The sequence below is a fragment of the Malus sylvestris genome, chromosome 2 (genome assembly GCF_916048215.2).
Source record: "Malus sylvestris chromosome 2, drMalSylv7.2, whole genome shotgun sequence".
NCBI classification, from domain to species: Eukaryota; Viridiplantae; Streptophyta; class Magnoliopsida; order Rosales; family Rosaceae; genus Malus; species Malus sylvestris.
Window position 1 is genome coordinate 34,686,682 of NC_062261.1, and position 18,391 is coordinate 34,705,072.

Sequence of the window (18,391 nt, forward strand, 5' to 3'; positions counted from 1 at the left end):
AGGCTGGGGTTGCAAGGGAAGATAATCTCCCTAACATTGTGAATGAGCTGGGGGATGGGGACGTTGGTGGAGCTGTGGATGAGGTCCTTTATGATCCCGTCTATCCATCCCGTGGCGGCAGAGGAGCCGTCTTCCATGGCGGAAATTGTAGTAGCAGCGGTAGTAGGATTCGAAGGAGGAGTCTTTTCTGGTGGGAATAAGGGCAAACCAGAAAACCCACAAATGGCCGGAGTGGTAGTGATCTGGGTGGACGTCGTTGTCGACTGAATCGGAAGAGGGCGATGAAACAACAATGGATCGATAGGACCCCAGCTGCCAGCTGCTGCAGCGGAAGAAGGAGAAGGAAAAGCAAGTGACAATAAAGCCCCACCAGCTGACGTCAATGCGGTCAAATTTGTGGAAGATGGTACAGGTAACAGCAGAGTGGAGTAGTTGGGATAAAACATACTACTATTCACCTTACTGGGGTTTGGATTTTGATTTGGGTTTGGATATACCAGCTGGGCTGGATAGATGTCATATATATATATATATATGCATGTATATAAAAGGAATCTGTATATATATATATATATATTTTTTTTTTTTGGTAAATACATAATAACATATGTATTCATTTTTTTTTTCGAAGAAACTGTAATTTAATTGCGTACAAAGAAAATTGCAATTTTTATTTTTTTATTTTTTTTTTATTTTTTTTAAAACAAAATAAATTTGTAATAAAATTGACCTTCATCAATGAAACACTTATTTATCTCTTTTTTTTAATTTATTTATTATTATTATTATTATTTTATTTTATTTTATTTTATTTATTTTTTATTTTTTATTTTATTTTTTTTAAATACATAGTAATCACATATGTATTTTTTCTTTCTTGTAATGAAATTGACTTTCATTAATAAAACATTTTTTTTTTATTTTGATGTGACTGAACTCGAAATTTAATGTTCGAGCTGCCTACGTACCCCTCCAAGGAAGAGATCAAGTCAAAACGTAGTTCAAATGCATTTTTTTTTCTGATGATTTTGTCGTACACAGTTTATGCTCTTGCGGGCCAGGAGCTTTGGTTGTGGCCTTTTAGGGGTAGTAGCGCTTCAAGAATCTTCCATTGAGAGGGCCAATCTTCAAGCCGTCTTCTGCCATGATTAAGTAGGCGCCGTTGGTGTAAACCTCTTGTATTACGTATGGTCCATCCCACTTTGATGTGAACTTGCTTTTCGTCTTGTGAGTTGTGATGATAGGCCTACGCAATGCGAGGACGAGATCTCCAGTTTGGAAAGACCTTGGGCGGACCTTCTTGTTGAATGCCTTGGATAGCCGTGCTTGGTAGCATTCCAAGTGTTGTTGAGCTTCGAGCCTTCTTTCGTCGAGTGCTTCCAACTCTTGAAGGCGCAACTTTGCATTCTCCTTCTCAGTCAAGCCTTCTTGTATAGCCATTCTCAGTGAGGGGATTTGACTTTCGAGCGGTAGAACAGCTTCCACGCCATATACAAGAGAATAAGGCGTAGCTTGGGTAGGAGTCCTATATGTCGTCCGATATGCCCAAAGTGCTTCGCTTATTCTTTCGTGCCAGTCTCTCTTTGTTCGGCCGATCACTTTCTTTAAGAGATTTCACAATGTTTGTTGAATGCTTCTGCAAGACCGTTGGCCGGGGCATGATACATGGAAGACTTATGCTGCTTGAACTTGTATTTCTCACATAGCTCATCCACGAGTCGGTTGGAGAATTGCTTTCCGTTATCAGTGATGATGTAGCGAGGCACCCCATATTGGTGGATGATGTGCTCCTTGATGAAACGGACGACAGTTTCCTTCTTTACTTCCCTTAGTGGTATGGCTTCAGCCCATTTGGAGAAGTAATCTGTTGCAGCTAGGATGTAAGCTTCTCCTGCAGATGATTTTGGAGTAATTGGTCCTACGACGTCCAATCCCCATGCATCGAATGGCCATGAAGCAGCTGTAGGGTATAATGGCTTAGGTGGTTGGTGTATGAAGTTTGCGTGGAATTGGCAGGCTTGGCACCTTTTGGCATATTCCAAGCAGTCCTTCACCATGCTTGGCCAGTAGTAACCCATTCTTTTGAGCTGGAAATGTAGCTTTGGTCCAGATTGATGCGCTCCGCATACGCCTGAGTGTGCTTCTTCCATGGCTTGATTAACTTCTTCCTCACCTAGGCATCTCAGAAGTACTCCTTCGAAAGAGCGTCGGTAGAGTGTTTCTTTGTAATAGAGGAAGCGATGTGCTTGTCGACGTATTTCGGAGCGGTGTCTAGGATCATCTGGAAGTTTTCCATGCTCTAAGTAATCGATTAGCGGTTGTCTCCACTCTTCAACATCGACTGGAAGTACTGAGATGACATTTGTATCATCTAGTAGCATTTCAGTGACGAGGGGGATCACCCATCTTTGGCAGACTGGCACGTTTGCAGCTTCATCTTCTCCTAATGTCATGCTTGAGGCTAGGTTGGCAAGAGCGTCTGCCATTTGATTTTCTTTTCTTGGCACATGCTCTAGTGTCACAGTCTCAAACTCTTGTAGCAGTTGAGTTGCCAGCCGAAAGTATGGGATGAGATCATCTTTCTTCACCTCATATTCAGTTAAGAGTTGATTGATTATGAGCTTGGAGTCGCCAAATATCACAAGGGCTGTGATTCCCATATTGATCGCCATTTGGAGTCCGATGATCAGTGTTTGGTACTCAGCGACATTGTTGGAGCATAATTCGCTTAGTTGAAAGGAATAAGGTAATATATGCCTTTGTGGCGACATGAATACTACTCATGCCCCCGCTCCGTCTGCTCGTGCAGATCCGTCGAAGAACATCGTCCATGTCAGGAATATGTCAATGTAGAACACTTCCTCGTCAGGCAAGTCGTCTGAGATTTTCCAATCAGCTGGGATTGGGTGATCAGCAAAAAAGTCTGTCAGCGTTTGTCCCTTTACAGCTTTAGCTGGGACGTAGATGATCTCATATTGGTTAAGAAGCAGCGCCCATTTAGCGAGTCGGCCTGTCAAGACGGGTTTGGACATGACGTATTTGACCGGGTCAGCTTAAGCAACCAAGTGGATGGTGTAAGCATGCATGTAATGCCTGAGTTTCTGGATGGCGAACACCAAGGCAAGGCACATCTTTTCTATTGGGGAGTAGTTCAACTCGGCGCCGGTGAGGGTTCGGCTGAGGTAGTAAAGCGCTTCTTCTTTCTGGGATTCATTCTCTTGCGCCAAGAGTGCTCCAACTGAACTTTCCTGAGCGGCGATGTACAATATGAGTGGTTTCCCGGGCACATGCGCCCCCAAGACAGGTGGACTTGACAAATACTTTTTTATGCTTTCAAAAGCATTGTGGCATGCTTCGTCCCATACAAATGGAACATCCTTCTTCATGAGTCGACTGAACGGTTGACAACGCCCTGCAAGGTTAGAGATGAAGCGTCTGATGAAGGCTAACCGTCCTTGTAGACTTTTCAGCTCGTGCAGGTTTCTTGGCTCAGGCATGCTTTGAATGGCCTTGATTTTTGATTGGTCCACTTCAATACCACGGTGCTTGACAATGAAGCCGAGGAACTTTCCAGAGGTGACGCCAAACGCACATTTTAACGGGTTCATCTTGAGGTTGTATTTTCGCAGCCTTTCGAACACTACTCGTAAATCCTTCAAGTGATCTGATCTTTTCTTTGTTTTGACCACCACATCGTCCACATAACATTCTACGTTTTTGTGTAGCATGTCATTGAAGATTTTCTGCATTGCTCGTTGATATGTAGCTCCAGCGTTCTTTAGACCAAAGGGCATCACCTTGTAACAGTAAATACCTTTTGGAATGCGGAATGCTGTTAGTTCCTCGTCTTCGAGAGCCATACGAATTTGATTGTATCCAGAAGAGCCGTCCATGAATGACAGTGCCTCGTGGCCAGTGGTTGCGTCCACCATGATTTCGATGATTGGCAAGGGGAAGTCGTCATTCGGACAAGCGTCGTTGAGGTCCCGGAAGTCTACGCAAACACGTATTTGTCCAGATTTCTTAAGGACGATGACGATGTTGGAGATCCACTTGGGGTATTGCACCTCTCGAATGAATCCTGCTTCGATTAGCTTGTCAATCTCTGCCTCGATTTGTGGAATGAGCTCGGATCGATAGCGCCTTTGAGTTTGCTTTATTGGTCGTGTTCCAGGCTTGACTGCAAGATGATGCACAGCGATGACAGGGTCAAGGCCGGGCATTTCTTTGTAAGTCTAGGCAAAGACGTCTTTGTACTCTTATAGCAGTTGGTAGTACTCATCTATCTCGTCTGTTCTTAGCAGTGCACTTACAAAGATAGGTTTTTGCTCCTCTTTTGTGCCCAAGTTAAGCTCCTTAAGATCGTCAACCGTGGCTTGCCCCCCCATCCTCAAGTTGTGGTGGTGCAGCAGTGACATCTTCTTCAGGGGTCTCGTCTTCTTTGCCTTCTTGGATCGTAATGTGGAAGACATCTTGGACTTCCTTTTTAGTGTCGTCCTCTTGGGTTTGTTGGTATGCAGATTGTCCAGTATGGATGATGGTGCGCCTTCTTACTATCAGTGGTCCATTTGCGTCAACCTCCAAGATTGCTTGACGCTTCATCCTTGAAGGAATCGAGCTTCGAATATCGCCTTTTCCTGCTAGCCTGTTGAGCTTTTCTTCCTTTGACGTTGTTTCCCTATTTCCAGAAAACTTCATGTTGTCTTCAAGTCTTTCCAAAGCTGATTGACGAGGAGGAGAGCTAGCCGTGGTGCTTTGCTTATTAGGTTTTGACAACCTTTAAAAAATAGAGCTTCGAGATGTTGGCCTGTTAAGCCTCTTGAAGACGGAGGTTCGGTTTTGACCACCAATGTGATCAAGGGCTGACGTTCTGGGTCTTGAACGTTTCATCCTATTGAAAATTGGCGTTTGAGGGGTGGATTTAGGCTCCTCTCGATCTTGTTCAATGCTTATGCTAATGTGTTGAGTGCTAGCATTTTTCGCTTTGCTTGAAATCTTCACGGGTGCATTTGGTGTGAAGCCAAGTCCAGCTTTGTTGTTGTTAACTCCGTAACCATGCTTCTTCAACTTCTTTTGAGTCTCGGTGAGGTCACGTTCTTTATTGTTGACGATGTTTGAAACCTTTTTTCCAGGATTCGAAGAAGAAGCGAAGTCGTACCCAGCTTTTGACATGAGTTTGTAGGCGTTCGGATCAAAACCTTCTTCAGTCCTCTTGGTTGGGAGAAAACTTGGTTCCGCTCTCTTTGGTAGAGCTTTTACGAAGCCTTGTGGTAATCTTGCAACCTTAGCGTTGCTTAGCTGTGTCAGAGGTAGAACTGCATTTGTCTTGAGCAACTTTACATTATCCATGTACCGTTGTGCATCGGCTTTGCTTGCTTCGGTTTCAAATGGGGATTGACCATTCTTTCTTCTTGACATCGGGATGTATCGGAAAATGGGTGTGTTTAGTACATTTGAGAGCGTCCTACTCCCTTTGGTTGTTGCAGGTTTAGCAAGCTCATCATCGTTCTTGCTTGAAGACGACATGGCTTCTTCTTCTTGCTTCTTGGGCATGGCTTGCCACTCCTGCTTTTTAGGTGTTGCTTTACCCGTGGATTTGATCTCTTTTGGAAGAGCTTCGAGCACCATGTTTTCATCCATGTAGAACTTGGCGTCTGCGAAATGTGATTCGGCTTCAGTGAATGGTTTGGTGTCGCCATAGATCACCTTCACTCCTTCTCGGTAGAATTTCAAGCATTGGTGAAGGGTGGACGGTACTACTCCATTTGCATGGATCCAAGGCCTTCCTAAGAGCAAGCCGTAGAAAGTTCTTGCATCAATCACGTGGAATATCGTGCTTGACTTGAGTTCACCAATAGTCATCTCTACTCGGATCATGCCCATTGCTTTTTGTCTTCCTTGATTAAAACCTTGGATTAGTAGACGACTTAAGGACAGTTCATCCGCCTTGATGCCGATTGTAGTCGTTGTTGACTTTGGCATGATGTTTATGGCTGATCCACCATCCACAAGCATGCGATTGACTTTGTGCTCCCTTACGTACCCAGAGACGAAGAGATGACGGTTGTGAGGCTTGGATCCTAGCAGCAAGTCGTCGTCGGTGAAATGGATTATGTCCTCGATGGCACAGCATGTGGCATATTCATGTGGCCGAAGCTTGAAGCCTTTGTTCTTGCTTTCTTGCACTTCGTGGTCATTGGGACTTTCCAAGACCGCTGCTAATGCTATTCGCATCTTCTTTGGTAATCACAGCGTTTCCTCAATGCTAAAGTATGTTGGCAGACCTTCTTCGAGAGTGAGAGTTTTTTCTCCATCAGTGGTGATATCTTTGCCTTTTGAAGGTTCTTCTATTTCTACTTCGACCATGTGGCATGCAACGATAGTGCACTGTTGGAAGAAGTCATTCGGGAAGTACTCGTGCAATGAGATAGGAATGCGTGGCTCTTGCTCCATAGGTTCCCCAGCATACATTGGCTTATCAACTTTTACGTTTCTTTTGGGCTTCCTACTGTTGCGGGGATGGTGCTTTCTCACTTGTTCCACCTTTTGTCTTATGGCTTGTGGTTTTGGTTTCCTTATTTTTTTGTAGGTCACCAATGTCCATCCTTCTTCATCATCGGCATGTGCATCTTGTTCGTTTGCCCCCGGTGATGGTTGCGCAGAAGGTATCATGTAACTTGAACATTGATAGGAATGGTCAAGTGCTACTTGGAGAGGCACGGGATCGAAAGTTCCAAATGCAATTGTAGTAGTATGTGTCACGGCCGTGTCTTCGAGGTCGAGCTCGATTCGCCCTTGTTGTGCTAGCTTCATGATGAGCTCTTTGAGGACGAAGCATTTACCCACAAGATGGCTCACGATTCGATGGTACTTGCAGTATTTAGGATCGTTTATGCGATTCATTTCTTCAGGCCGCTTGCATTCGGGTAGCTCGATTACCTTCTTTTCTAGCAAATCGTCTAACATTGCATCCATGTCTGAATCAGGAAAAGGGTATACCTTCTGCTCCAATTCCCTCAAGGTGCTTTTGTACCTTTCTTGGGTGCGGGGAGGCTCACTTTTCTTTATCTCATTTGCTTTAGTTTTGGAGGAGATCTTGATAGGCGAGGAGGCGGTCTTGACGGGCGCAGTGCTGATGGTGAACGCTTCCTTGGGGGGTTTCTTCCCAGTCTTGTCTACATTTGGGGAGAACACCTTATCCTTCTTGAAGTCGGTGATCGGCTATTTCTTCCCGTGATGGGCAATACTTAGCTCCATGTCATGGGCACGGGTGGCTAACTCTTCAAATGTCCGTGGTTTGATGCCTTGAAGGATATAGTGTAACCCCCATTGCATGCCTTGGACGCACATCTCAATCGAAGAGATCTCCGAGAGCCTGTCCTTGCAATCGAGGCTCAGATTGCGCCATCGGTTGATGTAGTTCACGACTGGCTCATCCCTCCATTGCTTCGTGCTTGTCAGCTCTAACATGCTCACGGTGCGACGGGTGTTGTAGAAGCGGTTGAGGAATTCCCTTTCCAACTGTTCCCAGCTGTTGATGGATTCGGGCTCCAGGTCTGTGTACCACTCAAAGGCATTTCCTTTTAACGAGCGCACAAACTGCTTGGCGAGGTAATCTCCTTCCGTCCCTGCATTGTTGCAGGTTTCGACGAAATGTGCGACATGTTGCTTCGGGTTTCCTTTTCCATCAAACTGCTTGAACTTTGGTGGTTGATAACCCATTGGCATCTTTAGGGCATCAATCTTCTTGGAGTAGGGTTTTGAGTAGAATGATGAGGTATGTGAGCTCCCTTCGTACTGCGCCTTAATGGTGCTGGCGATCATCTCTTGCAATTGTTGGATAGAAAGAGATCCCATGAGTGCCTCTGCTTGGCCTGGCTCCGGCTTCACATCGATTTTATCCACCGGAGGCTCTTCATCCTCGTCGTTTTCCTTCTTTACTGAACCATCCCCTTGCTCGATTTTCACGTCGGGCTTTACATCTAGTTGGTTGACGAGTGCGGCGATTTGTTGGTCTTTTTCTTCCACAATCCGTGTTAGCCTTGTGATTGCTTCATTCATATGAGCCAGCTGCTCATCGATTGAAGTCGCTCCAGCAGTCATGACTTGCATGGCTGAGTTGCGGCTTGAGTCGACATCGGAAAGCATGAAACCAGAGTACTTCCTTGGGCTTTCCTTCCTTGGCGCCCTTAGCGAGGCCAGGGTGATCACAGGTTCGTGCCTCAGGTGCTCTTGTTCTTTCGGCGGAGTTGATGCAGAGGTGGAAGAGGCGGTAGAAAGAGCTCTTGCCTTGCTTCGAGTTGTGATGCCCGAAGTGACACCGCATGCGGTGATGACGTTCTTGTTCCTTGCATTGGCTGCGAGAACAACTTGAGCCTTCTTTGATGCCATTTGTGCTTTTTGCGGATTCAAAGATAGAGATGAGAGGTAGAGATGGTCCCACTGGGCGTGCCAAATTTGTAAACACGGAAATTCCTGCGATGAACGAGACAAGAAACACGTGTACAAAATAATATTTGTATTGATGATTTAGAGGTTACAATCTCTTCTACAAATTTAGCCTCTGATTCTATCTTTGCAATGGATGGATTTGATGTTGTTGGTCCAAAGGGCCGTCGGGGCTTGATCTTGGGATGAACAGTTGTGCAAATTTGTTGACGTCGTGGATCCAAAGGGCCGTCGGGGCTTGATCTAGGGATGAACGAATGATGAACGATGGACACTTTCTTCAAGGGTCGTCGGGGCTTGATCTTGAATCAGTGGAAGTTCTTCAAGGGCCGTTGGGGCTTGATTTTGAATGAGGATTTGACGAAGAACGAAGAGAGCTCTCTTGATCCTTCGGGATTTGCTTGGGAGCTTTTGAGTTTCAAAGCTTCAAGGTTGTGGTATGAGGTGAATTGGTTATGAATTGGTCCCCCAAAATGAATGCCTTGGCCTCCTATTTATAGAATTCCAAAACTTGATTTTTTTGGATTTAAATAATTAGATGAAATAAATCATTTCTGCCAGGTGTTGACACGTGTCATGTTTGATGACTTTTCCGATTTATTTTGATTTTTCGTTTAGTCACATATTATGTGTAAAATTTATGTGACACATAAACATTGAAATTTTAATTATTGATCAACATTTATTTTACCGAAATTTCGATGTCTACAGATGGTTCGGAATTGTGATGAGACATAATGATTTATATGTTGGATGGAAAGAAATCATGTTTTCATGGGGGTCGGTTATGTAGCCTGAGTTCAGGAATTACATGTTGTCAAGTTATAATAAATGATTGAGGAATGCTATGCTTTTCTGCTTGAACTTAGTGGAATAAAGTCTGATTTTGTGATAAGTGGACTACGAATGGCTTGATCCCTATTGAGAGTACGCAGGCAGTCTAACGAGGAGGTTAGATGCATCCATAAAGTAAACGAAAAATTACTTTGCAATTTGATTCTCGAGTTGTGATTTGCCATATTCCGGATATGGGGTATGTGAGATATACGAGTATTTCGTGACGTCATGTGTCGATCCTGGACGTATGTTGGGATCGGAGAGTGACATTCTCAATTGAATACACCCTCCTAAACTTCATAAAAATCCATAGATTTATAAATCCATTAAAGTCTCTCAAATTCTCAATTAAATACACCCTCCTTAAGTCAAGTAGATGTTGATTCATGAATTTCCAAATTTCCCAAACTGGACTACGTTTTAAGTTTCATCCAGAAAAATAAAAAAATCAAATCCATCTGCATACCATGAAGTGAAAATCCTAAAATTGTTAACTACAGATTAAAAAGAAAAAAAACTACAGCAATATACAACCAAGACTCACTTGACAGAGCTATCGATATAATGACTTCTACGGTATAACATACATACATCTATCGTGGTGAGTTACAAACCTCGGCATCATAGAGGTCATGTAAGTTTCATTTCCTTTTAACTTACTAGGCCAATGCGGGCTATTGATTAAGAGGCACACATTCAAGCTCAATCTCCAGTATACCCCTCTCAACATTCTGCAGCCTGAGAGTGATCTGCTGTCTCACTCCCCCGTCTACTAGGTTGATGACACCATCTTTTACAAGTGCATTTTCTTTGCTGGCTACCCACTTTCCAAGCTGCACCGGCTCATTGATTGAGGACTTCTCATAGGCTATGGCAGCACTCACCAAAGGTTGAATGTCAATCTCAGCCTCACCCATAAAATCATCAGCTTTGAACGTATCTTTGTCATATACCAGCTGAATGTAACGATAAAAACATTACTAGAAAACTTTATCGAAGACAGAGATGTAAAGCACATAAACATCTTCATCGAACTAAGGGAATGCTTGTATGACGGTAGATTATGCCCATATAACAATGATAAATCAAGTAAAAAACAAAAGCAGAGAATCATTATCAGTTTCTTACGGTAGGCTATGAGTTTTACACACTTTCCTGTAATTTAGAGGATATTTCATGCACTGGGGGATTCAATTTCACAACCGTCCCAAACTAAAGGGGAAAAGGGTTTTGAATATTTATTAAACGCTTCCTTTGACATTAGTGCTCAATAAACGATTAATTTCTGTACGCACACTGTAGGAGAACAAATCCACTGGATTTCTTCACTCATTTTCAGTTTATCAACTGTAATAGTAATACCAGAAAATGTTACCCTGTTAAAAACTTCACAAATCTGAGCAACTAATGAACTACGTTATTAACGTAGGCCAAATAGTTCTGACGATGCAAAAAATTGCGTCTGCATAACTTACTGCTTAAAACACATACAAAAATATAAAACAGGTCACTACGCAATGAAGAGAGCACATCTTTAGCATCCATACGTATATAACCGTCTTGCATTAAATGGAAATCTCAACACGATACACATGAAATTGCAGATATTATAATACGCAGTTTGAATTTCAATGTAACAAAGAGTGCATTGCGGACTCGATGTCGTAGTATTTTCTTAGGAACCAAGTAAAACTTACCACTTTTAGAGGAGGTATGTGATCAGGAATTGACAGCATCAGGCTCTCATTCCATACTGGATTAAGGTTGTTCTTTATGACACGCGTCTTCACCGACTGCAACAAATATTTAGGGCAAACTGCATTTTAAGTTTATTGACTATGTTGATTCATTTCATAAATAATAGCTTAAGTAGAAGAAACTTACTTGGTGACCCAATGCAAGGATGACGTAAGGGTCACTTGTCACCATATCCCGTACAACTAGGTTGGTTCCTCTAACCACATTCACCTTAATTAGTCCAACAAATTCGACCATACCTGCCTATAACGTACGCATTAAGCAGTGAGATTCTACCCATGCCAACAAAAATGTCAAATTTATTCAAACAACTTTAATTTATCCTTTTTGGTTGTCATGAATTAAAACTACGGCACAACTATTTCTGGTTCGCATTTCAAAAAGAACTATCTTTTTTTTTCAAATAATGAAAACATAGGCATGGTAATGTAGAATAGACCCTCGCTCCAAAGGGACTAAGGGCATAAAAACAATTCAGAAATAACAAGATAAAACAACACAGTAAACAAACAGAAAGGCCATTACCATCGGCATTGAGTAGCCCTTCTTTGCGGTCTTATGTTCAGAATCTTTTCTTCCCCAGCTGTTACGAAATGCCTGACCAATACGGTGTTTCGTTGGTTGTTTCTCATACTGTTTCTTATCTTGGGTAGAACTAACAGTTGAATTGTTTGATTTCTTATTAGGTGGGAAGGGACATGACATCTGTTCATCAGAGTTCAAGAAGTCTAGCAGCTCATATTTTCTCCTGCGTATTCAAGAAGTAAATCTCAGATTTAGAATCGTATAGGTTTCAAAACAAAGTAATGAAAAAAGTTCTGTACTTGAACTACCTAATAAAATAAAAGCGCTCCTCTATAGAAGAATCTGGTTTTGGTTTGCTGACATTTTCTGGCAAGCGAGCCTCATACTTCTTGTTTACAGTAGTATTTCCTCCCATACTTGCCAAGATCTCAACTTCATCATCTGTCCATTCATCTAGCTTCACTGATACAACCTATCATATGTCCAGATCAGATTAGAATATCCAAATTCCAATACTCAGACTTCCGCGTCATACAATTTTTAGGTAAATCCAGAACAAGGTTGCATAATCCACACCTTCGAAATATGCACTCCAAGGCTTCTATGTACACCAGAACACTTTATACAAATAAATACTCCAAAGGTTAAAGATCTGATATGAACGAATCAGTACAGTCAAAATACAATGTAAGCAACCAAAACAGTCATAACTTACGTAAATCTAAGAAGAGGTGGTTGATGCAAAAATTCTAAATATGAAGTTATTTCATTTACTAGTCATCAATATCATGTTGAAAAACATCAAATAATTGTGCACATGGTCAGTATTATGTACCCCTGAAAACCTACAGTTTCTTGTTGTAACATCCAACTCATAAGTTGCGAAAAACTCATAGTCAAATTATTGAGCAAAAGATAATCAATATTGCCAACAATTGTATGATCAATAGTCAAATTCACAACTACTACTCATTAAGCATCATTCTCTAAAAACATGTTTCATTACTCATATCACAAATTTTGCTTCAATCCACCTAAGTGCATCTCAAACCGTGAACATGTATGAAATTTGCACTGTCCACATTGTGATATATACTTAACTCAAAATTGAGCTCAATAGGATGAAAAGAAGATTGTAAAGATATTAACATAATTAATGGTGAACAGAAAAACGACAAGGTAAGATATTAAAACAAGTTCTATTAAATTTAGGTTGGAATAACTTTATATAACTTTCGCTTCAGTTTTATTAAAATTGGTGCAGGATAGATGTCAAAACTTTCTCTTCATGAAAATATGATACTCACACCCATTTTGGATCTAGAGCTCCACAATCTGCACAGGACCTGTTGGCAGATTGGTGCAACAAAATCTCCAGCCTTTCTTGTGGACCTGTTCATTGAACTATAAAGTTACAAAAGATAGGATGTGCTCTTATTACAATATCACAGCGAGACCCACAACCATAAAAGGAAAAACACCCGGAAAAATAATGTCTATATCAGACAGACTAGAGAGAATGGTGATGCAGAACTCATTTTTTGGGATTTAATTCAATTGTTACATGATTTTTAGATATTTATAATCCCACCTTGGGTTCTCCAAGGCTGGACGCATCTCCTGCATTCCGACTAACACTTTTTACATCATAAACCTTTTATTTGAACTTCATTTTCGCACATTATTTTGACCGATCTCCATGAAGGTATATGAGAGGCAACAAGTAGAAACTGGAGGTATTGGATCTTCCCTGAGCTATCTATATACTATATGTCATTTTTGCACTTAACTGAACCACCGGCAAGATTTGACATGTTGCTTGGAGCAATTCATGTTGTTTATTAAAGGCTGACATCACAAACTTTTGAGTATCATCTAGTTCAAATGGATTGAGTGAATTGTGACACGCCACTAATAGCTAACTACACTAGCATGTCAAGAAGAGGAAAATATTGGCAAAGTCAGAACACAAACAGATTCCTAAACAAGTGTTTGATGTAAAAAGTAAAAAGTACCAGATAATGTACGTCGATCACTAGGGCATCTCCAAACCGGCGTGTCTGAACATAAGAGATCGTAGAGGCAAGAACCTGACCCTATAAATGAAACATGTTCTTTCATTAATGAACCCCAGTATAATTCATTTGTGCAACACAGTGCAATAAATTCATCAAGTTTTATATCGTAGAAATGCTGATATCAACAACTGCTGACAGCAAGAAAATCAAAACCATATATAAGCGTCAAGATGCTGAGGAATAGAAGCAAATTTTCCCAAATAAGATGTTGACCTTACCGAAACCATCTGTTTCATTCAAGAAAAAGTATCCTAAAGTTACTTTTCTTTAACAATTACAGTTGAAATCACTCAAGTGATCATTAAAATTTAAACACATAAATCCTCTTCAACCTTACACACATTCTCCTCTTTAGGAGCATGAATCATGTTATTCCCTTCCAACTCATTCAATTTTTATGAAAGCAATAAATGAATTTACATGACAAATTTTCTCAAACATTAAAAATCATTCCAAAAATAAAATTTGAAGACGAGACTTGGCGCAATGCTCCTTGGTAACCGAAGGGTCACAGGTTCAAGGTAGTCGAAATGACCTATTTGCAAAGCAAAGGTAAAGTTACTTACGATAGACGTTGCCCAACTCTCGCAAAGCGGGGAGCCTTATTGGCTTAGGGTCGCCTTTTTATTCCAAAAATAAAATTTATACCTGAGACTTTGTTGGGAACAGAATTATCTTGCTGGGTAGACATCTCCATCCTCCAATGATTCAGACCCAAATCATGAAAAATGATTCAGACCCAAATAATGAAAAAGTGCGACCTTCTGAGGACACCCATTTAATCAATCAGCAGTTCCTCTGCATCCAATTCCACATTAAATTAAAAATATATCCATTTCATAAAAAACTAAAGGAAAAATCAGAACAGATAATGAAATAAATAATTCAAATTAGTTCTTACAGATTGAAATATAGGGCAGCAAAGGAAGAGTAGAATATGTTTTAATCTGAAACAAAAGGGGGCTCTTCTCAATTTCTTCCCTGCATCAAACAAAGCCAAGTTAGACAAATTAGTAGATCATTGAAATACATATTTCATAAACAATCCACTAAACAAAATCTACCCAGATGGGTTCTCACAGATTGAGAGAAATCCTTGACATTAAACAGATTAAAGCTCAAAACTTTGGCATATTGGAGGGAAAACACAGGAGAAATGGGGGGAAGATATGGTGGGTGGGCCAAGAATGTGAAGAATAATAATTTTTTGGTGGAATTTGGGAAGAAGTCAAAGCAGAAATTCAGGGTAAGAGGATAGAAACCATGATCGGCATGTGGTTTATGCCAAATTTTTCTCAATCCTTCTACTTTATCTCTTTAATTTTGTATATAATAATACTAATTAAATTTCAAAGATACAGGTTTTTTTTTTTTTTTCTCTTGGTAAATCAGACACATTTTTATTTTCTGTGACAGAATGGACCCTCTAAACTGTGGTAAGAGGAAGATGGCCTCTAAACAGTCTGGCATGGAAAACAAATAAAACCAGAGTTTGGCGTATCTTCTACCAAAAAGAAATAAAATAAAATTAAAATAAATAGTCTCTTTGCTTTCAATAATAGCAAAAAGAAAGTCAAGGGTTGTTCCGGAAAAAAAAAAAAAAAGTCTAGGGAATGAAGCATTTCGTGGTAGTTGGGTGGTTGATTATCAATTCAAGAAACATGCAAACATGTTTATGTTTGGTCTTACCAAAAACAAAATATGAAGCCTCATACCATAAATAAAGGAAAAAATAAATGAAACAACACGTCTAGGATAGAGACCGATTCTCTTAGTCCTCGAGATATTTTTTAGTGTACAAGAATACGGTCCAGTAACACTAAATATAATAATACAAGTGGTTAATTAATTGTATTATTACATTTGGTATGCAAGGTCATATTTATATTAGTGTGTCAAACCATGTTCCCCGCACAATAAAAAGTTTATGAGAGTTTTAACGACAAGTCCGCGGTACTGTTCACTTTAACAAAAAACCACGTTTTTACACTAAAAATTCAAACCTGGTACTATTCATTTTACCATTTATTTTGTCCTTATCATTAAAACTCAAAATTTTGAAGCTCTTTTCATTAGTTTTCCTAAAATTTATCCTACTCTTGAGTCTCCTATGCTCCAATGCATGTATAATCCTTCTCATTTTTTATAGCAAAATAGATTAGAGAAGAAAGAAGAGAATAGAACGCAGTGATCAAATTTAAGACCTCAAGTACAAGAATAAATATTATCGACTGTATTAATAGCCTATAACATTTCCCATAAGTCTGAGAATTTTATATCAAATCAACCCATTACATAACTTATTCTTATCCTTCCGGAGCTAATCTTTGCAACAAGCCCTACTGGACCTCAATAAAGCCCGACTCTTGCTTGCCAACCATTTCCACCAAGGCCATGCAAAATGGGCAAAGAACCAAAATAAAAATGATAAATAAACACTTTTTAGTCTTTTATACACCAATGTTTAATTATGTCTATATTTTATTTTGATTTATTTAATCTGATAACCAAAATAAATAAGTTGTATAAGAACTTAGAGCATGTCCACCCGTTGGTGGAAGCCGAGGGCAAAGGCAACAATGTTGCCCTCCAATCCAAAACTCTCCCCAATAGTCCAATAAAGCAAGGGCAAGTGATGGGCCAATCGCTGCGCGCCCCAAAAACTCGTGCTGACATTAGTCATGATTTTTTTTTTGTCAACCACGTGTAATACACCTGCGAAGAAGGGAAAGTGGGCCAACAAAACTGCAGTGGTGGGCCCCACTACAGCATAGCACTAACTCCTTATCAACGCTTGGACATGTAGCGAATGGAGGGTCGTTGGATTTCCAACAGCCATATGATTTGGACCGTTGGATTTCCAATAGCCAAATGATCTAGACCGTTGGATTTCTAACAGTAAAAAAATAAAATGTTATCGTTTGACACGTGGCACGCTCTGGCCATTGATTTCGAATCAGTTCGAAAATCAATTGACAAGATTATTCTAATGGTAAAACAATTTTAAAATTAAAAAAAATAGAAAAAAAAACTGGAATCTTTTGTTAATATTATTATTTTATAAATACCCAACCATCTTCTTCATATCCCTATCACAACTCTATTCATTTTTACTACAATCTTCTATATTTGTTTTCTACTCAAATACTTTTAGGTGAAAATGCAATTTGATCGATCGTAGAAAACTTTGCTTTGCTTGAGGCTTGGGTGCTTGTTACTCATGACCCATTCACTAAAAATGAGATGAGGGTGCAACATATGCAGAATAAGTCATGCACAATTTGTCGAGATGATTCAAGGCACGTCCTAAACCGAGTAATCTCTGACAAGTATTTACAAACATATACATAAAGATTTGAAAGCTTCACAAGACGTCATTGCAAAAGCGGAAGGAATTTATTAAAGTGGCAATAATCTAGCCAATATGGTAATATTAATTTATTATTAATATATTAAAAATGCAATTAATATGTTATTATTTTGACCTTTGTTACAAGCACCTATCAACCGTGAAGATAAGCACGTACTATGTGTGATTGCTCCGAAGTCATCCGAAAGCTTTATATGAAGTTTCATTCTAGCGTGTACCCTATTAACCGTTGTTCACGTAATTGAGTTCCATCGCCTTAGGTTGTTAATTTCCCTAAACTCAAATACCTTCGACAAGCAAACTTCGTTCACTAATGTTTTTAAAGTTTTACCCCCCTGCTTGACCCCATCACATTTGCTAGATTGGTACCATGGGTGAGAGTCGAACCCCAGAACGCTTAGGAGCAAATCAAGGACCTGACCGCTAGACCTCCAGAGGCTGTGTAAATAAGTTAGGGTTTCCGATGAATATCTTCATTAAGAGCGTACAGTTTCTAACCAATCTAGTTTTATAACTTGAGTATAGGAAAATGCGACAGAGATCATTAAACAACTTCTAGTATGGACTAGTCCAGAAAAAAAAATATATATCATAGTTTGTTTTTCGTTAAACCAAATGCATATTAAAGTGAAGGTCTTCTACGAAACGTAAATTAATGAGGAACAGAAAATAGATTTTAGACTGAGGATATATAAGTACGAGTAAAGCTACGTAGACTAAATTTTTCAACCAAATGATTTGCTACTAATAGGAAATAAGCACGTTAATCAGCATTTAAATAATAATCCTATTCGGATATAATACTGATCATATTTTCTGCCATATTCAACTCTACAAGAAATCAACAGCGCGATTAGCACCAAAAACTGCTTCCGATACCTCTTACGAAGACACCTGCACTTGAAGTAGTATTCTACCCAACTTCTACTACCCATCCATATTCAACTCGTAAGAATTCGTATAGCGATAACAACCAGATTAAACAAGACACCCGGTCCAGACGCTCTAATTAGTGTAGGCATTAAGCTTGTGTCAAAGTCGAAATGTGGGAAACATTATACGCAACCGCAATTCCAGCACGGTAAAGAAAAACAACAAGAACACCATCTGCAGATGATCATTTCCACGGATATGGGATTTTTAACATTAGTTACAACTTACCAGAACGACATTTGTTCTCAAAACAAAAAGCAATGCTGTTTCAAGCCTCAAACCCTAAGCATTACAAATATAAGAACAACCGCAAAACAATGCAAACGGGCAGTAGAGGATCCTACCAACCAAGAAAACATAAGACATTTTCGATTGAGACTGCCCGAAAAGCATTATAATTCATCATGATTCAAGTGAAAAATCAGCACATATATCAATGAAA

The 18,391-nt window shown here is 40.1% G+C and overlaps 1 protein-coding gene across 2 annotated transcripts; it reads right to left on the bottom strand.

The window, feature by feature from the left end:
- Positions 1-9,725: 9,725 nt before the first annotated feature.
- On the bottom strand, positions 9,726-15,146 carry LOC126588193 (probable ADP-ribosylation factor GTPase-activating protein AGD11). 2 transcript variants are annotated; one of them, XM_050253262.1, is made up of 11 exons: positions 14,727-15,146; positions 14,548-14,627; positions 14,295-14,444; positions 13,584-13,664; positions 12,876-12,960; positions 12,145-12,220; positions 11,877-12,040; positions 11,569-11,791; positions 11,170-11,286; positions 10,983-11,078; positions 9,726-10,241 (listed from the first exon to the last, which is right to left on the bottom strand). In XM_050253262.1, the coding sequence occupies exons 3-11, from the start codon at positions 14,341-14,343 to the stop codon at positions 9,960-9,962; spliced, it is 1,173 nt and encodes a 390-aa protein (XP_050109219.1). In that variant the 5' UTR covers positions 14,344-14,444; positions 14,548-14,627; positions 14,727-15,146; the 3' UTR covers positions 9,726-9,959. The 2 variants fall into 2 exon arrangements, with proteins under 2 accessions (XP_050109219.1, XP_050109228.1); XM_050253271.1 differs by having other exon boundaries at positions 14,711-15,146.
- Positions 15,147-18,391: the final 3,245 nt, after the last annotated feature.

Excerpts from the sequence above, each read along its gene's own strand:
- LOC126588193 (XM_050253262.1), bottom strand. The coding sequence starts at position 14,343 with ATGGAGATGTCTACCCAGCAAGATAATTCTGTTCCCAACAAAGTCTCA. Across the intron at positions 12,041-12,144 it reads TTGGAGTGCATATTTCGAAG|GTTGTATCAGTGAAGCTAGA; the intron begins GTGTGGATTATG and ends GACATATGATAG. Across the intron at positions 11,079-11,169 it reads TCCTTGCATTGGGTCACCAA|TCGGTGAAGACGCGTGTCAT; the intron begins GTAAGTTTCTTC and ends TATTTGTTGCAG.